The 21,110-nt window shown below is 36.1% G+C and overlaps 1 protein-coding gene across 2 annotated transcripts in view; it reads right to left on the minus strand.

The window, feature by feature from the left end:
• Positions 1-21,110, minus strand: part of NAV3 (neuron navigator 3) — a 347,818-nt gene that overhangs the window by 21,341 nt on the left and 305,367 nt on the right. The window contains exons 25-34 of one of the 2 annotated variants that reach the window (XM_021678552.1): positions 15,954-16,075; positions 14,953-14,973; positions 14,096-14,268; positions 13,737-13,802; positions 12,318-12,471; positions 10,733-10,907; positions 5,916-6,019; positions 3,857-3,952; positions 3,430-3,598; positions 1,852-2,087 (exon numbers count right to left, since the gene is read on the minus strand). In XM_021678552.1, the coding sequence (XP_021534227.1) occupies positions 1,852-2,087; positions 3,430-3,598; positions 3,857-3,952; positions 5,916-6,019; positions 10,733-10,907; positions 12,318-12,471; positions 13,737-13,802; positions 14,096-14,268; positions 14,953-14,973; positions 15,954-16,075 (1,316 nt within the window). The remainder of the gene's footprint in view (positions 1-1,851; positions 2,088-3,429; positions 3,599-3,856; positions 3,953-5,915; positions 6,020-10,732; positions 10,908-12,317; positions 12,472-13,736; positions 13,803-14,095; positions 14,269-14,952; positions 14,974-15,953; positions 16,076-21,110) is intronic. The other variant, XM_021678554.1, reaches the window with a different exon arrangement.

Here is a 21,110-nt window from a genome sequence, read left to right on the forward strand (position 1 = left end):
ATATATGGCCTTTGTTAAGATGTGTTCCATCTATACCTAATTTGTCTTAGTTTTTATCATGAATGATATACTTCATAAATGCTGTCTCTGCATCTATTGAGATGACCATATGATTTGTTTTCATTCTATTAATATGCAGTATCACATTGATTAATTTCTGTATGTTGAACTATCTTTGTATCCTAGGGATACATCCCACCTTATCATGGTGAATGATCCTTTTAATATGCTGCTGAATTTGATTTGCTGTATTTTTATTGAAAACTTTTACATCTATACTCATTGGGGATATTGCCTATAGTTTTCTTTTCTAGTGGTATCATTTTCTAGTTGTGATATTAGGATGATGCTGGCCTCATGAGTTTTGGAGTGTCCCCTCATCTTCAAATTTTTGGAAGAGTTTGAGAAGGATTGGTGTTAATTCTTTAAATGTTTGACAAAATTCACCAGTGAAGCTATCTGGTCCTGAGCTTTTCTTCTTTGGGAAATTTTTGGTTACTGATTCAATCTCTTTACTAGTAATTGGTCTATTCTGATTTTCTATTTCTTCCTGATTCAGTCATGGTAAGTTGTATGTTTCTAAAAGCTTTTCCATTTCTCTTAGGTTGTTCAGTTTCTTTGGCATATTGTTGTTCATAACATTAAGAAATGTTTTGTTCACTAAAATGTATGTCTAGTTTATTTCAAGAATCCAATCCGAATTTTGTAACTTGCATTTATTTCTGAAAATGTGTGGGCCTGAAGTTTCTGAGAGACTGGGTCAGTTTAGATCATCTAACCAGGTTATCTTTGGAAAAATAATATGAACCAGTGTCATATGGATTCCATCAAGATATTGCCCATAAGTTTCCTTTTTTTAAAAAAAAAGATTTTAAAGATTTTATTTATTTGACAGAGAGAGAGAGAAGGAGCACAAGGAGGCAGAGCGACAGGCAGAGGAACAGGGAGAAGCAGGCTCCCCACTGAGCAGGGAGCCTGATGTGGGGCTCCATCCCAGGACCCTGGGATCAGGACCTGAGCTGAAGGCAGCCACTTAACCGACTGAACCACTCAGGTGCCCCCAGATGCAGTTTCCTAAGAGAAGCTTAGGTTGAATTGATTAAGAATGTAATGAGTACTTATAGGCAAAAATATTCCAGTGTTAGGAATATGTTAGGCATTAACTATTTTCTTTTTAGGGTTCTCTGTTTTACTCATAATATATGAAAGTACTGGCTAGGTTTTATAGACCCCTGATGCCTAATTTATAGCTGACAGTGTTCAAGCTGATTATTATGGTACATTAGACCTTAGTTGATGGCAAAATGAAATATGGTTCAATTTCCTAAGATTCCTAAGCAGAAATCCTATAGAAATAAAATGTAAGCAAATTGCTACTCCCAGAACTTCTCCCTAGACAATTCTAATCATACCCACATCCCCATTGCTGTAACACCCCAGTTAATTCCCACGTATTTATTAAGACCCAGGTCAAATATTGACTTTTTATAAAGCTCTAATTCTTCCAGGAAGAGTTCTATTTTCCCTTCTTGCTTCTACAGAGCTCTGCATGGATCTTTTTCTACTCCAACACTTCCCAAATGGTTGTCTAAGAGAACTGAGACAACAGAGACTGTCATTTTCTTCTGTATATTCCCAGTGCTTGTGAAGTAAGTGATAACTGAACATTACTGAATAAGTAGTCTTGCTTAAATTCATGAAACAGAGTTGAGTCATCCACCAGATTTTAGTTTTAGTCAAAGAGATGGTATGTTTCCATGTTCAGAATGGGTTTCACGTAATCTTATAGCTTAATTGCTTAAAACCCTTATGGATAAATAGCAACAATTCTCTGAGGAATTTGTGACTTACCTTACTTGACTTGTGGTCCACATTAAAAGTGGCAATTGCATCCTCTGTTTTTTTCCTCCCAGATTTGGTTATTACATATTCGGCAAGTTTATTTGCTAAATAGGTCTTTCCAGTACCACTAGGTCCTGAGAGTATAATTCTGTGATGCTCCATCAATAAGTTAAAGTACCTTTGGGTAATTGGTTTAGGAATCAGTGTATCAAAAACAAAACTGTCCAAACTGTTTTCTTCTACCCCTGAAGGAAGAAACAAAAGGAACAGCATGCCTTATTGTTCTACAGAAGCTGGAATTTAAAATATAGCGTTAACTGACAACAGAGTTTTATTAGTCATAGGAATGTAGGCCTGGTAAAATGCTTTCCTTGATATTTCTATCTCACAACCACGTGTTGCCATTTTAAGACAAAAAGCATTAGTAATAAGGCAGAGTGAGCAACCAAATGAAAGTAAGCCTGTTTCCTCTTGGTTCAGGCTTCCCTCCACTGTCTACTTCAGGTTTCCCACTTATGTTTCCAGAGAGAAATGGAAGAATTACATTAAATTCTATTATAGTATCTTCCTTCTCTTTGAACGTGGTGGTTTTGTTAAAAATAAATGTATATATTAAAATGTATGTGTGTTCTTCCCTTTTTCTTCCTATTTTCTCCTTCTCTTCATTCTCTTTTATCTCTCATTATAAACCCCAGCTGTACAACCACTTAAGCTCTTGAAGAATATGAACTGTGATATTTGGCAAGGAATTAAGAAGCAAAGCAACAGTATCTCCTTTTACTAACCCAAGCACCTTAATCACAGAATCAAATGTTGGCAAACTCCTCTATTAATCCAGTTTTTATAGATGTGCTCTGACTCTTTAACATATATGAAGAAAGAATTATGGAGACAAGTATACTTTAGATATTCCATTTGCCTATAATTAATCACATCATCCAAAGCAAACAGAATTTCTTAGCCCCAATTCTTAACATCTATTCTCTATCCCCAGTGGGTATTTATTGGGTACACATATTTTAAAATCAAAGATACAGTGACGAATATATTACTTTGGGATAGGCAAGGAATTCTTTGAGTCCTCCCTAAATGAAAGATGATAATGGAATAAATCTAGGAATTTGAAATTCCCTAAATCACATTCCTTTTCTTGAGTCTTAGAGAATCTTCAAAATTACATTCCAAGTTTCACATCCCAGAAGTCAAAGAATCTCATTTACTTGAATTTTAATGTTTTTATTATGATTTTAGTGTTTTAAAATAAATATGTCCCATTTCATACTAAAACTATCAATGCAGTTAACATTTTTTTCATAACATATTTTCAAATATGAAAATCTGACGTGAAACTAGAAAGAAAGAGAGGAAGGAAGGAAGGAAGGAAAGGAAAGGAAAGGAGGAAGGAAGGAAGGAAGGAAGGAAGGAAGGAAGGAAGGAAGGAAGGAAGGAAGGAAGGAAGGAAGAAAAAGAAAGAAAGAAAGACAAAGAAAGAAAGACAAAGAAAGAAAGAAAAAGAAAGCAAGAAAGAAAAAGAAAATGTTGGTTAAAAAAATACAGTTGTGTTTTTCTTTTCGTTTTTGTTTTTACCTTTCAGGTTCACAGTAATGATGTTATTATCTCCAACAAGGTATCCACAAGGCAGCAGTTCAGGCACTTCTAGGCTATGGGATCTAATTAAATCTCCTATACAGTAGCTAACAATGCAGTCAGAGCTCAGACCAAGGCTAGTGGATGTATCAATTCGGAACACATATTCCTAAAATGATACATACAAAAAGGAAGTCAAAACAGAGATTCAACTCATCTACAACAAATACAAAACTCATGGGCATATGAAGCTAGCCGTCAAGAATTTTGGAATGGGTAATAAAAGAATTATTAATATCACACAGCACAAAGAGAGAAAGCTTGAAATGGGAGCAAGGAAAAGCAGGTATGTCTACATTATTAAAGCTAAGGAAAGCTTCTAAAATAAAACATATTCAAAAATATCAGGATATCTTACACAATTTACCTTAAAGAGACGTCTAATTACACCATCTAAGACATCCCACTTGGTTTTTCCACTAACGCCAATGGATCCTATCAAATATGCCTGAGACTTCTGATCCTAAATAAGAATAAAATAAAACATGATAAAACCCAATTGTATGTCTTGTTTTATCACTACATTTTCTACTAAAATATATTAATATACTCATAATTAAGACTAAAATGTTTATTAAGCCTGTGGGTTTTATTGTAACAGACACATATGGTATATTATATAAAATAAAACATATCCCAACAAACTAAACAAATAAATTAAGTAACATCAACAGCAACAACAAGAAAGAAAGAGATGAGATGAAGTGGAATGGTATGGAAAACTGACTTGTGACCTGTTTGGTCACAATCCTGATTCTGGTCGCCAACTGCATTCATCCTTAAGAGGTGTTAGAATAATAACTGAGTCAGATATTAGGAGATATGGATTCTACAACACAGACTCTCTATCACCTAATTAAAAAAAATGTGACTTTAGGTAAGACACTTAGCCACCTCAGAGCCTCGATTTTTTCCTCTGTAACATTCACCTCTATAAGGGTAAATGATTATTATCATCATTTAGATATAATCCAAGTTAGAAGCCAATACTTATTCTAGAAAAAGTTAAGAAATTCACAGCAAACCATTGTGGGTTTTTTTTAGTACTCTTATGGACTGAATGTTCATGTCTCCCCAAAATCATATGTTAGAGCCATAACCCTCAATGTGTTGATTTTTGGAAATGGAGCCTTTAGGAGGAAATCTGATTAGGTCAGTAGAATGGGCTCTCATGATGGGATTAGTGACTCATAAGCAGGGGAAGGGAGAGAGACATTCATCTCTCTCTCTCTCTCCAAGTACACACACTTTGGAAAGGACATGTGAAGACATATCAAGAAGGTGGCTATCTGTAATACAATGAGAGACTCCTCACTAGGAACCAAATAGGCCAGCACCTTGATCTTGGGCTTGACAATGGTGATAAAATACATTTTTGATGTTTGAGCCACTCAATCTATGGTATTTTGTTATGGCTGCCCAAGAAGACGAAGACAACTACTTTGGATGTTCAAAAACATTGCTTTTGAAGAATTATTTAAAAAAAAGAAAACTTGTTTTCCAGTATTATTGTAACCCAGTCAAAATGAATGCTAATACCATGCTTTGTAAGTAGCTGCTTTTAAATTAGAAATAGTTTAAGCTTCACTGAGACTATTACAGTCTTTTGCATGAAGACCCACTTGGAAAAATCAGGCATAAATCTGCTGCTCAAGCAGAAAGTTTATGGCACTGGAATTCTTCGAATATTTGCTCAGTGTAAAAATTCACAAGTGCCATCTTACTTTTCAAACTTCACTACTTCAACTGTTTTAAAATTCCAAAGGAGTTTTTGTTTTTCTGTTTGGTAGGAAAAAAATTCAGAGACTTACAAATTTGTATTCTTGGCCACTCAGCTACAAATTCAGCTTGAAATAATATTTTTAGTTTTAAAAAAGGACTTGAGTCATGATTTGATAGCAGCATTTGGTTCAAGTTAAAATATTTTCCTCATCAGCTTAGACTTTGCTTAAAAATGATACATACAAGTAGCATCAATGGAATTGTCATACTAAGTTCAGTAAATATATCTTCCCAGCATCTAGAATATTCATATAGCTTATAGTCTCCTCCTATATTGACAGTTCGGTAACATGTTACTACACATCATAAATATCACCTGTATTTTATAGGTGACACCAAAAGAAGACAAGATGCTGATGTCAAAGAAAGCAATGTTTCCTTTTTGAAGTTATAGAAATGAGAATGACAACCAATATTGTCACCAGTGAATGAACGTGATGTACTGAGACACATTTCTACTTATATGATGGTGCCATTTTTTTTTTGAGTCCCTAACTTTCATGTTTTTATAACATATTAGGCCAATGCCAAGACACACACTGCTGATAGTATATCTACCAGGACAAATATTCAAATTTAAAATACATTTGATTCATGGTCATGCGCATGCTTTAGTAATAAAGAATTCAAGATTAAGAACATACCTTTGCTCGGCCATAGCCCTTGCTTATGGAGACGATAATTTTCACACTGCGGCCATCTTTGTGTCCAGTTGCATCACCAGCACCAGCATCATCTAGCAAAATATCTACCAAATTTTCAAAGAAATAAACACACATACACACACGTGCACGCGCACACACACACACGCACACCCCACAATAGAGTCACATTAGCTTGGCATTGTTTATTTTCATTATTTTCTTCCTCATAGTTTTCAGTGGGAATATTTGGCCTTTCTGTTTCCCATTCTAGCCTAACTCGTTTGAAAAATCTCAGCTTTCAAGAAGATGAATTAGTGTGGTTGGACTGAAGGTTCAATCTAAGAATTTATTTCTGCCTCCAAAGATCTTCACCCACATGCTGGGCCATTGCCTTCAGATGAGGAAATAAGGGGTTTGTTTTTCTATTAGACCCAGGTCTGAGGAATACCTGAGTAATATTCAGTTACCATTGTAACAGTGACAAACAGAAAAGCAATTTGATTTTTCTATCCAACCTAAAATGTAATTTACGAATGCTAAGGTGCTGAGATTGGCTGTCAAGTGAAATTATTTTCAAGCATTTGGCACATATCCAGCTATATTACTGCTTACCTTATATCTATAACTATTAGGTACTGTTATTGAATTTTAACCATAGCATTATACTTCCCTACAGAAGCACATTAATTATCACTCTCTGGTACCCTTTATGCTTATAGTTTTAAAACCAAAATAGTATTTCTAGTAATCAGCTAAGACTTACAGAAGCATGATAAAGCTAGCTAACCTTCAAAGCATCAGCCTTTAAATGGAATTAAAGATTAATTTTCAAAATATATGAGATTAATGTCCAATTTGGATAATTATTAACATCAACTATCCCACATATATGTTTTCCTTTGACAATAATTTTATTATAGAGCCATGTTTAATATGAATATGGTGCTCTGTGGACAAAAGAAATTCAGTTAAGTGCTAAAGAGCACATGTGTCTGGTCACAAGGGGCCTCAATTACTCTGACTGTAAATTTATAGAGATAAGGGCTATGAATGTAGTACCAGAGAAATGATAATTTAATCAAATAGCTTCTGAAAACAGAATGGTCCTATTATCTTAATAATTAAGAATATGCAATTTCACAAAGGAAGGAGTAAAAAAAAATGCCCTAGGACCCTAACAATCAAAAATCAACAGAATTTGAGGAATATGGATATTTTTTTTGTTAGAAATTTTTAAATCATCAAAGATAATCTCCTTACTAGAAATTTAATTATTTTACCAGATTAATATGCTCACAATCTCTCACCTTGTTGCTTATCTTAGTCAAAAGTAAAACTCTTCGCTAAGTGTCATTTAATCCTCTTGCTCTTTTTCTTAGAAGTTTAGATTGGCTTACTGTTGGCTGCCTACATCTAAATTTCTGGTAGGCTGTGACCAAATTATCTCTTTAGTACTTTGCTCAATTAGTCATAAATGTGTATAAATATTCAAAAGTAGTTATTAAACCTAAATGATACCAGGAACTGTGCTGGGCATTAGGAATGAATACCAAGGTGAGAAGCAAAATGAATTTCTTGCTCTTTTGGAGTATACATTCTCAACAGGGTAATTTCAGAATGTGTCAAGCTCAAGAAATAATGGGCATGCAGCAGTGAAACGGTAACCAAAGAGAGGCAGCTCTACATGGATAGGTCATCCTGGAAGGCTTCCTTGAGGAGGTGCTGTTTGGAGCTAAGACCAGCAAGAAAGACCTAGGAAAAGAGGTCCAGAAAACAAGAACAATTGCAAAAGCCTTGATTAAAGAGCTAGGTGTGTTCAAGGCTCATACAAATGCTCTGGGTGGCAGGGGCGGGGAGATCAAGTTGGGGGGCGGGGGAGAGTGGTATGAAATGATGTTGAGGTGGACAAGGGCCAGATCATGAGCAGCCTAGTACTCCATAGCAAGGCATTTAATCTGATTTCTGATCTACTTCTCTGCTCAGGTTTGCTTTGGAACCTGTTATTCATTTCATGTTATGCTTACTTTTAAAAACTGTGCTTAAAATATGGAATTTCTTCTGACAGCGGTGAAGTAAATATTTACAAATAAATGAATGAATGTCTCTATTCGACTTCTCATATGTGGTTACTTAAAGCAAAATGAATATAGTACTGAAAAGGTCAGGCACTGGATTCGTACAGACCTGGGTTCAAATATTAGCTCTGCCTCCTACTAGTCCCATGATCTTGAACAAATTATTATCGTCTCCTTCCTCAATCTTGGTCTCCTCATCTGTAAATGGGGCTCAAACAACACCTACTTCATAGGGCTACTGAGACCAACAGAGATAATGCTCTTACAGCACTTTATCCTCAGTGTTTAATAAGGTCAGCTGTTCTAACCATTATTCCCTTTCTCTATATGTTTATTGTGACTCATTCTCTTCACAGTGAGGGGAGAAGCACATCACGACTCACTCTGTGTCTTCCCCTGTTCCCAATATATTGATAAGATGATCATCTGAAGAAACAACTCCAAGAAAAAAATGAAAAACAGTAAATTTGAGGTTTTATGTGTATGTGTGTTTTTTCGGGTTTTTTGGGTTTTTTGGTTTGTTTTTGTTTTTGTTTTTGTTTTTTATGGAAAATAAGTCATGGTCTTCTGTCAGTATTTTGAAGGAAGAATAAAAAGATCTGCCATTCTGGTTAAAATCAGGTGAAATTCTGACCAAAAAAAAAGAAGACTTTTCAACTTCTGTCTTTACTGGATATATGGAATATGCAGTTATATTTCAGGAACCAAACATTTGTCAATTATCCACACGCCTGCCTACTTCTCACCTTTTTAAAAAAAAATTAATCATGAACCCTAGAAAGTTTTTTTGTTAAAAAGCCCCAATGGAAAGGCACTTCTGATTTCTAATTTTGAACCCAGTAAACAAGAGTGAAGGCAGTGAAAACAGTATCCTACTCATGTGATTTAATATTTTGTTAGTTCAGATACAATTATCACTAATGAGAAATAATTAGGGAAATAAAATAATATTGAACTACAAATAAATAATGAGTAATAAGAAGTACATTTTTGAAACCCCCCTCCAAAAATTTGCCCCAAATTCTGAATCACGGACATCAGTATTTTCAGTCTGATGAACACAGAAACTATACTTGATTTATTTATCTTTATCTTTATCTTTATGAATTTTAGTCCTTCCTGGACATGAATTTTAGTTTCATTTTTATTTGGCTTCTATTTCTAAACTATCTTTAGTACTAATCATGCCTCCTTTAAACCTTATTATATTTCCATGAGATAAAATCATGTAACAAGCAGTGAAATCCTGCCATGATGCCATCCTGTGAAGTACAAGCCTATGACTTTCCTTAGGAGTCAACCCAGGACAAGAGAGTTACTGACTGCCTTTGGCTATGGACCCTGCTTCACTTCCCTATTAGGTTCATCACCAACAAGCCCCATCACTAACAAGCCAACATACAGGAATTGCTCAGGGCTCCCAGAATCTATACATTTAAAGGTTTTGTTTTTTCTTTTTTAGCATCTTTTGAAGAATTTGGGTGATAACACCTTACAATTTACACATTCAAGTTACTATCGTAGTCCCATAGCTCTAATTTACTGTATGATTTATAAGTTCATTTAATTATGACATCTCTCTGTTTCTTCTTGGCTACTAATATTCGTTTTACTTGATGCTTATTCTCAGAATTCATTTCCTTTCCCCAATACCTGCCAAATGTTACAGACAGTGTTTTCCTGAATTTCAGGGAGTTCCTACTTGCCTTTTAGTTCCCACTTGTCTTTTCTAAGAAGAAAGCCAAGTTATACATTTGAGCCATTCATTTTACATTATGAAGGGCAGATATAACAGTAGAATTGTTAAAATTCTGACTTTCTAGAAGAGATGCAATTTATTAACAATTTAATCAATAACAGCATGCTGGGTCTCTGTTTCTCCTCTTCATTTTCTTCTTCTCTATTTTAGCGTAATTTAAGGCAAGCCGGGAAGAACTATATAGTTGTATAATGGGATCTACAGTTACCCAGGAACATGTATATCATTGGTTTCCAAGCGTCATCTGGTGGCTATGCTTTGCAATTACCACAGAAATCTCTCCTAAACTAAATCTTTTATACATAAAATGATTCACTGCCATAGGAGCAGTTACACTTTATAACTGAAGAGTTTTATCACATTAAGACAACATTATGTCAGATGATTCTATTTGCAATGAAATAAAACTGTACCCCGGTCCCATCATTAGTACCCCTGAACACAATAACAGAATCCAGTGAGTTCTTTTCATTTGTTGGAAATTTAATAGAACTGTGCCCTGGGTGATGTAGTAGCATCATGTTCTCTCTGGGCAACATCATGCAAGATCATCTGGTCAAATTTACGGAGAGGTCCTGATACACTCGTAAATGGGCTTTGTACCCTTAAAATACTATAAAATTGCATGGGATTACTAGTATTATATTTGTAAGTACTAATGATCACCACTGAGAACATTTCCTTATTGTGTTTGTAATCATTAAGAAAGTACTTCTCAAGCACAAGTAATTTTTTTAAATGACACGAAAACCATTGTCTCTTAAGTCTCACTCTTTCACAGAGAATGTTCTTTTAAAGTTATAACAAAGTAGAAGAAATTTTTAAAAGAAGAATGGGGCTATTTCCGAGAACTAAGAGGGCTAACATTTTTCCAAGGGTAAGGTGAGAACAGGGGTGGGTGACATTCCCCAAATTCCAGCCCCCTCCCCCCCCACTAAGCCACAGGCATGATTTGATTCAGGCAGGTGTGTGCACAAAATTACCTGAGGTAACAGACTCTGTGATGTTCAGATTGTTTAGGGAAAGTCCTAACGACTGCCGTGAAGATGAGGAGGATGTGCTACTTGAGGATTCTGACGGTGGACGAGCAGGCTTAGCCGTGTTACCAGTTTCTGCCTTCAACCGGTCATTTTCTGCCTTCAGTATTTCTATTTCGTTCTGTTGTGAGGATGGGAAACATGAAAGAAAAAAAAAATCCAGCTAGTTTGAGTGAGAAAAATGGTACCAACGCTTTTATCAGAGTTGATGATTTAGTTTATTAAATAAAGCATGTGGTGATATGTTAAGTAAACAAATATAAATTTTGAAAACAGGATTTTCTCCACAGAAGGAAAGTTAACTTACTCTCATTCTTACATACGTATACTCATGTATTCACAAATATAGATGCACTAACCATTAGAATTTGTTTAGGTATTTTTTGAATATACCGTATATTTGAGGAGTCTTCCAGGACTTGGTCCCATTTGAATCAAGAATAATAATATTTAAAGCATTCATAAAATTTCTCACCTTATTGTTTTAAAAGATTTTATTTATTTATTTGACAGAGAGAGAGAGCACAAGCAGGGGAAGCAGCAGGCAGAGGGAGAAGCAGGCTCCCCACTGAGCAAGGAGCCGGATGCAGGACTCCATCCCAGGACCCTGAGAACATGACCTGAGCTGAAGGCAGATGCTTAACTGACTGAGCCACCCAGGCATCTCCCAAAATTTCTCATTTTAAACATACTGTTAAAATCTTACAGGTAAATAATGCCATTTGTAATACTCTGAACTCATGAAAAGTTGAAAACCAGAATCAGAAACAATACAAATACGATGATTTAAAATCACTTCAAAACCCCAGCTAACATCTGAAAAAGTTTCTGTTCCTTCAAATTGAGGGCACTAGGCTCATAAAAACCACAAAGACCTTTTGGTGAATATACATAGTAGCAGATAAATCTGCTCAGCAATGAGCTTTTCTTGTTTTCAGTCCTCTGCGGTACCCAGGGATTACAGGTTTACAATAATAAAACGAAAATTCAGTCTGAGCACAGACTGGTTCTGAAATTAGCCTTCAGATGCTTCCCCAAAATACAAAAGCTTTACTTTTACAGATGGCATTCTACATCATTTTTACTTTCATATTTAGAAAGCTTGTGTTAAATTTCTGTAGTTTCCTCATTACTTTTTTTTCCCTCAATAGAAAATAGGTAAAGGCAATTGAAAGTCAGATTTCAAAAGAAGGGAGAAAAGCCAACACAAAGATAAGTCATGGGAAAGTGAAGACACGAGGCTTGTAGTAGTTTCTCGACAAGCTCAGCTCTCAAGTGAATCCAATCACTGGTACGAGTGTCTTGAATGGCCCTTGAGTGTGACTGGCCAGTCAGTACTCTCACTTCCAAGCCTGGCTTTGACAAAACTCTCCGTTCAGTGTTAGGAAATGAGGTGCAAATATTGAATAAACAGAGTGTGTTTCCACGGTCGGTTTAAAAGGTAGATTTGTTTTTATAATAACCAAGAGTGGCAACGAAATAGTATTTTTCATCTCTCCTCTTTGCTCGTGGAAGGTGCGTCAGCACTGACCTGCATCCGGTTCATAGCTTCCCGGATCTGGTCAAGATGATGAGCAGAGCTGAGGGCTTCCAGTCGAATATCTGTTAATTTTAATTCCTTTTCTCTGAGCTCGCTCTTCAGCTGCAGAATTATCTCTGCCTCAGCCTCCGTGCATTCACAGATCCTGAAGAGGGAACCAAACACAAAATCAGTTGTCGGGAGGGAAGCCAGAGGATCAGGAAAACCAATGCTTCTTTTAAGGCTGAACTGCAATTATTATCCAGCAACTACAGAAGTTCTTTGCTGCTGGCAAAACCTAAAGAGAAGGAAAAAGAGTTTTACAAACAGTAATACATTCACAGGTTCAAAACTGAAAACAGGAGCTTTTTCCTTTAATCCTTTCTTCCCATTTTTCTGAAGTTTAAAAACAATCCTTATTACTCAATATCAAGTAATCTTCAAAATATCCTTGTGGCTGATATTCATGGGGCTGCATAGCATTACACCATCTCATTCCGCCATTTTTCAAAGGGACCTAAATCTCTATTTGCAACTTACGAAATATTCTTTTTTTTAAAAGCAGTTATGATGTTCTTAAAACACTGATTTCTTTTTTTTTTTTTTTGCAAAACTGTGCAAAGTATAACATTATTTGCCACAACACTGTCTTCAAGTTACCATGAAAATCCAATACAAATATTGTAGGAAATAAATCAGGGAGATTAGTTTTGGACATTTAAATAATGGATGAGTGTTACAGAATCCTCCTTCAGGCTCAGCTGATTTAGGAGATCAAAGCTAATGAAGCTAAATCACAGGTTTCAACCCATGCAAGAGGGCTAGTCGAGGGCTGCTCGAAGGTCATATACGTTACTTCCTTATTATTTTGTTATTGTTATTTTGTGGGCAGTTTTGCAGGAAATACAATGCAAGAACTTGCTTTTTATTAACTAGTACCTTTTCCATTTAAAATGTGAGGGCTATGTTGTTGGTTACAAAATGATAGTGCTAGGTTCCTCCTTCCTATATAAGTGGTGAAATTATCGGGGATATCCAAGTGTCTTAAATGGTCCTATTGTGGCTCTGTCCTACGTGACAGTTCTATACTAGTCATTGTCATGGGCATACAAGGAAATTTGATTTTAAATAGTATATAAAACAGAGAATCACCTCATCAGAGTACATGTTCTACGTTCTCAAGGTTTCATTCATTCTTGTAACATCAAATGGTGAGCTACTATAAAAATGCTATGCTAGGTTATCTAATGGAATTAAAGCCAAATGGATTACAGCTTGGTTTTAGGAAAACAAGCTGGACTTCAAAACCAGAGACAGAGGAGGTTTTTATCATTGAAATGCATGCGAGTGATTTTAGAAAGAGCAAAGGCAAATGCTGCTGAGGTTAGAACCAGGAACTTGGCAAGTTGCATGCATCACATGCCATTTTACCGGGATCTATGTTTGTAGATCACAGGGCCATTTTGCCGTTTCTTTGGTGGCCAGACAAGGGGTGACCTGCATTGAATGCACAGTGAGACAGAGACATGGACCAATGCCAGTGAAAAGAAGTGAGACTGATGACTCAGAAGAGTGGAGAGTGAGATCACAAGGCACTCAAATTCTAACATGTGAAATGGGAAGGAGAAACGAGGGCTGTCCATAGTTCTAGGGAAGACTGGAAAACGACCGGCACAGATGGTGTCGCCGCTGTGAAGGCACAACCCGACTGCATTTACAACACAAACAGGGGCTTGGCCTGGAGGTGTTTTTTAAAAAGACTTCAGCATCCTGCAGAGGGAGTGACTTACGCTGAGGCCGACTGTGAGGGCTTCATGGATGTGGCCCCGCAGTCCCCGGCAGTATGGGGCACTTTCGGTGACGCTGGGAGGGATGAGTCAGTAAGCTCTTCAATGTCCGAATGTGAGGAAGGAGGCTTGGTGGACTTTTTCTTCCCAAAGGCTTGTTTGAATGAGCTTCTCAGCTGAAAAGAGGACAGAAATTACCTTTCGTGTCTATTTGCATTTGGAGAATTTGGCTTTGGGGCGTTAGTTTGCAGATGCCATCCTAGCCACTGCCTGGGGTCAGTATGTACAAGCAGAGTATTAACAGGTGCAGCACGGTATCTCTAGAAAAAAATGATACCGCGTTTTGTGTTTTGTTTTATTCTTATATTAATCCAGCGCAGCGCAAACACGGAAGGCTTTGAAATAGTGCAGGGTCAAGGGCATGGCTGTCAGAGCACTCATTTAAAACTAAGTACCTTGAAGGGATCTCCACTCCCAATGCTTCTCTCTTCAAGGCAATTTGTTTTAAATGGCCACTTTAGCGCTACAATCAAGTCATGTCCTGCTGACAGTATAAACTTAAAAAGCAAAATGAAATCAAATTCACCTAACACTTCATTAATTGTGATTTTCTATTCAAATTTTCAATTCCCGTACTATTCAAAACCAGAATTGGTATCCCCTACAGCTCTATTCAGAAAGTGGTTTTGACCTCTTCTCTTTAAAATTTGAGATTAAAATGAAAAGACACAAAGAAAAGACATACAAGGTAATCTGTTTTTAAAAGGTATAAAAAGCCTACTGCCAAAATGAATAGCATTCATGCCAAGGTAGGGTATTTTTTATAGATGCATGCCAAATTGTCCACGGTTTATATTCACCTCACTTCCTCTAGAGTTCACCTTGCAGAAACATGAAAGAGTGTGGAATTACAAATCAAGGGAATGAAGGCTGATCAGTATTTTAAAATATTACCTGTATAAACATTTTTTTAAAACAAAAGAGATATTTCTTTCATTATTTATAGTAGGCACTCCAGCAAAATCCTCTGATAGTTATGTTCTGGATTTCATCAGTAGTTGTACTTATTTAAAAAAAACTACCTTTGGTTCATGGTATTAAAAGAAATCCTTTACTGCATGGTTTTTAAACATTTTGTTGTGATAGCATCTTCCCTTCAGTTTTTTTTTTTAGCAATTGCTTAATATCATAAATTCTATATCTAGCAAACGTAAAGCACTGTTCTGTGAAAGTGCATCTCTGTATTTCTGCTATATTCTCTTAAAAAAAAAAAAATAGAAAGCAGGCCCTAATGTGGTTGATTTCCGAGGAGGTGAAGCTTTATTCACACTATGCCCTGTTGAAGTGAGAGGTGGGGAGGCTTTCAAGGTTTCTTCTTTCCTTTTTTTACAATTCATTTCTTCTCCTCTTCCTCCATCCCCACCATCAGTATCACCCACCGCACCACCATTTTTTCTTCTTCCTCATCCCCACAGTAAAATTCTGCCTTGTCACTTAGTAACAGAGGTCATCTTATTTTTCCTTACAATGACTTTATAAAGTCCGTATTAATTATCCTATTTTTGTAGATGAGAAAACGTAGGCCCCCTCAAAAAGTGAAGTAGCCTGCCTAAATGGTGCAAGTAGTAAGTGGCAGAGTTGGGATTCAAACCCAAGACTAGTCCTGACTAAAACATACACTCCTCAGCACCATGCCACCCCAATTTTGGTGACGAGTACAGCATTCCAGGGGCCAGTCACTTGAAGGAGGCTCTTCGTAAACTGCTACAGATTTCTAAAGCTCCAAAGGAAAAAAAAAAAAAAAAACCTGACTCATTGTGCACTAATAAGCTTTCGAATGAGATGAATGACCAGGGCTTACCCAGTTTTTCTTTTTCTTTTTCTTGGAGTCAGCATCATTACCACTACCAATGCTGGAATGGCTTGTGGCACTGTTGATACTAGAAACACTTTCAGAGGAATGCTGTCTTCTGATGCGGAGATCTAGCAACAGACAGAGAGCAGCACGTTACCTCCTAAAGACTTTCACTGTGAACGAATAAGACTTTTAGGCTTTCGGAGAGGAAGTCTGCTGATAAAAGTCAACATGGCTTTGTACAGATCATTTCAGTGCAGTTTTGGTTTTATAAGTTTAATAAAGTACCACCTTATTTGCTTTAATTAACTGGGTTATCGGCATTAAGATTCACTGGGTATCTCATATAAGTTTGTAGCTCTGGTGGTTTAATGAGTTCTGAGTTTCATCCAAAAATGAAATGCTATGCTAGTGATTTCTACTGAATACCTGGATCAGGCAGATTTTCCGAAGTGATTTATTCCAAATGATTACTTCCGTGGAGTAAATGGAAACTCATAATAGCATGAGAATTAATTGTGTCTTTTTATTATTAGCGCTTTGAATAAAGCTACCGAAGCTAAATATATTAATTTTCCATTTCATAGAATCATACAATGATAGAGCCAAAACAAACCTTGGAAGTTATCTAAGCAATTCAATTCACAGATGACGAAATTGAAGTACAAAGAAGTAACTTGACCAAGGTCAAAGAGCCAGTGAGGGAAAGGTGCTCAAGAGAGAAACTGCATAGACTGCATGTGTAAACTAAACAGAAAACATATTTAAGACAGTGCAATTCTTCCATCATAATCCCACCCGTGACTTGGAATAGTAATGACAGTAATAATAATAACAGGTAATAATAAAGCTAGCTTTTACTATGTGTTTACTCTGCCCTGTGATTACCTAATTTCATTCTTTTTTTTTCTTTTAAAGAATTTACTTACTTATTTGAGAGAGAGCACAAGCAGGGGGAGCAGCAGAGGGAGAGAAGCAGACTCCCCACTGAGCAGGGAGCCTGACACGGGGCTCAATCCCAGGACCCTGAGATCATGACCTGAGCCGAAGTCAGATACTTAACCCGACTGAGCCGCCCAGGTGCCCCTTATCTAATTTCATTCTTAAAGCAAAGCGCTGAAGTAAGTTTAATTACTAAAAGTAATTTCATCAGAGTCACAAAGCAGAAACACAGAAGAGCCAGTCTGACACCTACACAGATTCTAACGTCTGTTGTGCTGCCATGGGATACAGGTTTGCCATACTTCTCAAAAGCATGTAGTGCTGCTTTAGTCACACAAGGTAATTTGAAAAAAAAAATAACATTTGATATTTAATCACGTTTTGAAGATACCCACTTACTCCATACAGTCAGCTTATAAGATTTATTTATAGTTGTTGAAATTGAAATTTTATCTACGTACGGTGAACTGAAATTGCTAGTGGAGACACTAAGAACTTATAAAATTGTTTGTAAGATTAAATCTGCTTTAAGGCCAAACCTATTACTATATTTAATTGGCATCAATTAAGGTTTGCCAAGTAAAAAATCTCAGTGGAACTTCTAAGATGTCAGAAATTACTATATAGCTTTCAAAAAGTTTCCATAGAAACAATAGTATAAAATCAAAGTCTTCCAGTTGACTGATTTATTTAATATTACAACACCCCATGACAATGAAACTATAACTGTTACTTTCAAATATAATAAGTGACTATATGTGTGGGTATGTAATACATGTATACATATCTCTAACCTTATAGTCATACATACGTACAGTAAGTACCTTAATTTTTCCATTAAGATAATAAGTATGCTGACAAATTTTATAGGAGGGAAAAAATAAAACTATTTTTCAGAATCCATAGATTTTGGCTCTTAAAAGTACTTTAAAAAATAATGATGAGAATATTTACTGTATTTATATGCCCAAAATATTACCAATGTCAAAACTTAAATCAAGGCATTTATTTATGTGTGCTATTTTGATTGAACTTTGATAAAGGAGCATAGTATCCCTTAATCAACGAATATGGAAGTTGTATGAATAAAGAAAAGAAGAATACGTTGGTATTTATTTGTGTGTTAAATTTCTGCTGCGGTTGGCTACAAGCTTTTGTGATCAAGATATATTATTTGTTAGGTTTTTCCCTAGTAATCGACTTTCACAAATAAAGCAATTGTACTGTTAAAGTACTCCAGAGTTTTTATTATATCCAGAATTAATAAATTGCATTTGACTTTGATTAACCCTCAAAATTTAAGGAGATGGCTACGTTCTTATAATCATAAATCAAAAGTAGTCCCTAGAGGTATTATCTACCTTCAATTATGATGGCATTTACCAACAAAGATTAGCAAAGGAATGATCTCAATAATATCATGGAATGAAAGGAATGCATTTTACTCATCTCTAACAATTCCTTTCTAGGGCTTGTAAGTATTTGATTCAGTACATGTGGCATGATAGAGCTTAGTAAAGAATGGTTGACCAAATGGATATCAACAATACAAGTGAATGGAGAAGCTTATTTTAGAAGTCTGTTTTTCAGTTACGTGTTTGTTCATCCATTCGTTTCCTCTTCTTACCCTTCATACCAGCACTGCCCCAGTTGAAGCTATGACTATCACTTACCTGCTTGACAGCAAGAATAGCTGTCCAACTTACTCACCTTCAAACCATTCAATAGACAGTAGCTAGAGAATTCTCTTTAAAAGGAAAACATCATCACTGCCTTACTTAGGACTCTTCAATAGGTTCTCATTTTAAAAAGAAAGAAAACATTTCGACTCTTAAATAGGGCCTAAAAGTCTCTCAGTAATCTGGTCAGTACTTACCTCTCTAACCTGGTTCTACGTGTTGTACCTTTGCTCATTGTATCAGTTCCATAAGGGCACTAGTCCATTTTCTATCTCAAAACTCTTCTAGAATATTCCTCTCTCAATATTTACCAGATGAGTTGATCATTATTCCTTGGAGCTCCCCTTAAATGTTGTTATCTGGGAAAGGCATTTCCTGACTATGAACCTCTATGAGGTTCCCTGACCCTTGCTTTCTATGCCATCTATTCTTGTCCATTTTATATCTTATAACTATTTTGGCATACATATTCAGCTACACCAACGATCACAACAATTGTTTATTTCCTGCTTTCCCACAAGACTAAAAGCTTAATGGAAACAAAGATTATATCATTTTGCTCATTTTATGTATCCCTCCCACATTTCTGAGCAGAGGAGTTCCAGTAGGTATATGAGGCTACCTGTTGCCTATGATAAAAAGAATCCGTCCAGAAAGTTTTACTTGAGTGACTTGTACTGTGTTAAAGAAAGGATTAAGCCTTTTAAAAGCCCTTCTGGACCTATTTACGACATGAAGATTTAGAACATAAGCTGCTTTATTATAGCTCTAAGATAAGCTTTAAATATGCAGTAATTTTCCATGTGGCATATAAATCAACTCTCCCACATGGAAAGTTGCTAAATTCTTAACAGAAGTAGCTCCTAGGGAACTAGTTTTTCCTTCAATTTAAGTATATCTCACTTTATATAATAAATTCAAGTATTTAAAAATTACATTTTTTTTAAATCAAAATTCAAATAAGCCCTTTTGGTGTGTAAGGCATCATCATAGCCACGTGGATTGAAAAAACAAACCACCCTACCATTGATCAGAAAAGGCAGGCCTTAAATAAATTAAGGCACCAAAGTATACTACACATTTGGATAGAAGTACAGTGATTTCCAGAAAGATATCACAAGGGGATGTCATCCAGCTTAAGGGTCAAGGAGACATATTTAGGCCAACTCTTATAAGGTCTCAAAAAGTTTTTATGCTGAACAAACAAGGCAGAAAATTTTAAGTAGATATAACCAGAACATATAAAGAACTTTTAGAAAATTGGAAGAAATTTGGGGTAGCTGAAGTATACAACATGACAAAAAAGCAGAGAATAAGGTCTAGAGCAGTGTCTAGCTAATAAGTGGCAGTCAATAAATATTTGCTGAATGAACAAAGCTGGGGAAGAGAGATTATGGCAAGTTAAGAAGTTTGTATTTCATCCTAAAGGCAATGGGATACCTGTTGTTGACAATTGCTTTGGTTTCAGTGTAAAGAACCACTTATAAAGTGGTATAAGATGAAAGGCAGGAAGGATTTAGGAGTTTTTGGTCATAGTTCAGGGGAGAGATGAGGGATGGTGATAGCAGGATGAGAGAAAAGGGAACAGATCCAAGAGCTATTTAACAGCTGGAATCAACAGAACTTGGTGATTTAATGAATGAGGAGAGGAGGATTTATGAATGACATCTAGATTTATGGCTATATGGGAGGATGATGTGCCATTTACTGAGGCAAGGAATACTGAAGGCAAAGCAGGCTAAGAGGGAAGATGACAAGTTCAAATTTGGAGATGTTGAATTTAGCATGACAAACAGCCATCCAAAGATAACCAAATGGAGCTCTCTCTGGGGCAGCTAGATTTATAGATCTGTAACTCAAGAGATGAGCCGGGCCTGGAGAGATATATTTGACAGCTATCAACGCATAAATGTTAATTATAGCTAGAGGATTAGGTGAGTTTGTACAGACTTTTAGATAGGATGAAGAGAATTACAAAGTACCAAATCATAAAGGAAGTGAGTTGAGGACTGGGTTCTAAGAAATACTAACATTTAACAAATGGATACAAATGAGTGAACTTGCAAAAGAAACTTTGAAAGAGATTTCAAAGGAGCAGGAGAAAAACTAAGAGTGAGAATGTTACAAACATTAGAAGAAATTAATGTGTCAGGTAGAATGGAAGGACATCAGTATCAAATGCTATTTACAAGTCAAATACAATACGAATTTTTAGTGTTGTACTGGATTTTGTGTCCGGAAAGTCATTATGGATCCTGGAGAGAACAGTTCTGGTTTGATGGTAAGAGAAGCCACCCTCCAGAGGTCCGAAGTGTGACTGGCTGCTGGAGACATTAAAAAGATTCTATAAAATGTTCCCAGGATTCACCAGGAAATGGGAAAGTACATGATAGGGCATTCAGGATTTAGAAAAGCATTTTTTTTTTTTAAAGCTGGTGAGGAGTTGAGCATATTGAATGCTGTTGAAAAGAGGACATGAATAAGTAGAACCTAAGCAAAGAAAAAAAGATGACATGAATACAAAGCATTTCTTCAGTGGGAA

The sequence above is a fragment of the Neomonachus schauinslandi genome, chromosome 5 (genome assembly GCF_002201575.2).
Source record: "Neomonachus schauinslandi chromosome 5, ASM220157v2, whole genome shotgun sequence".
Lineage (NCBI taxonomy): Eukaryota > Metazoa > Chordata > Mammalia > Carnivora > Phocidae > Neomonachus > Neomonachus schauinslandi.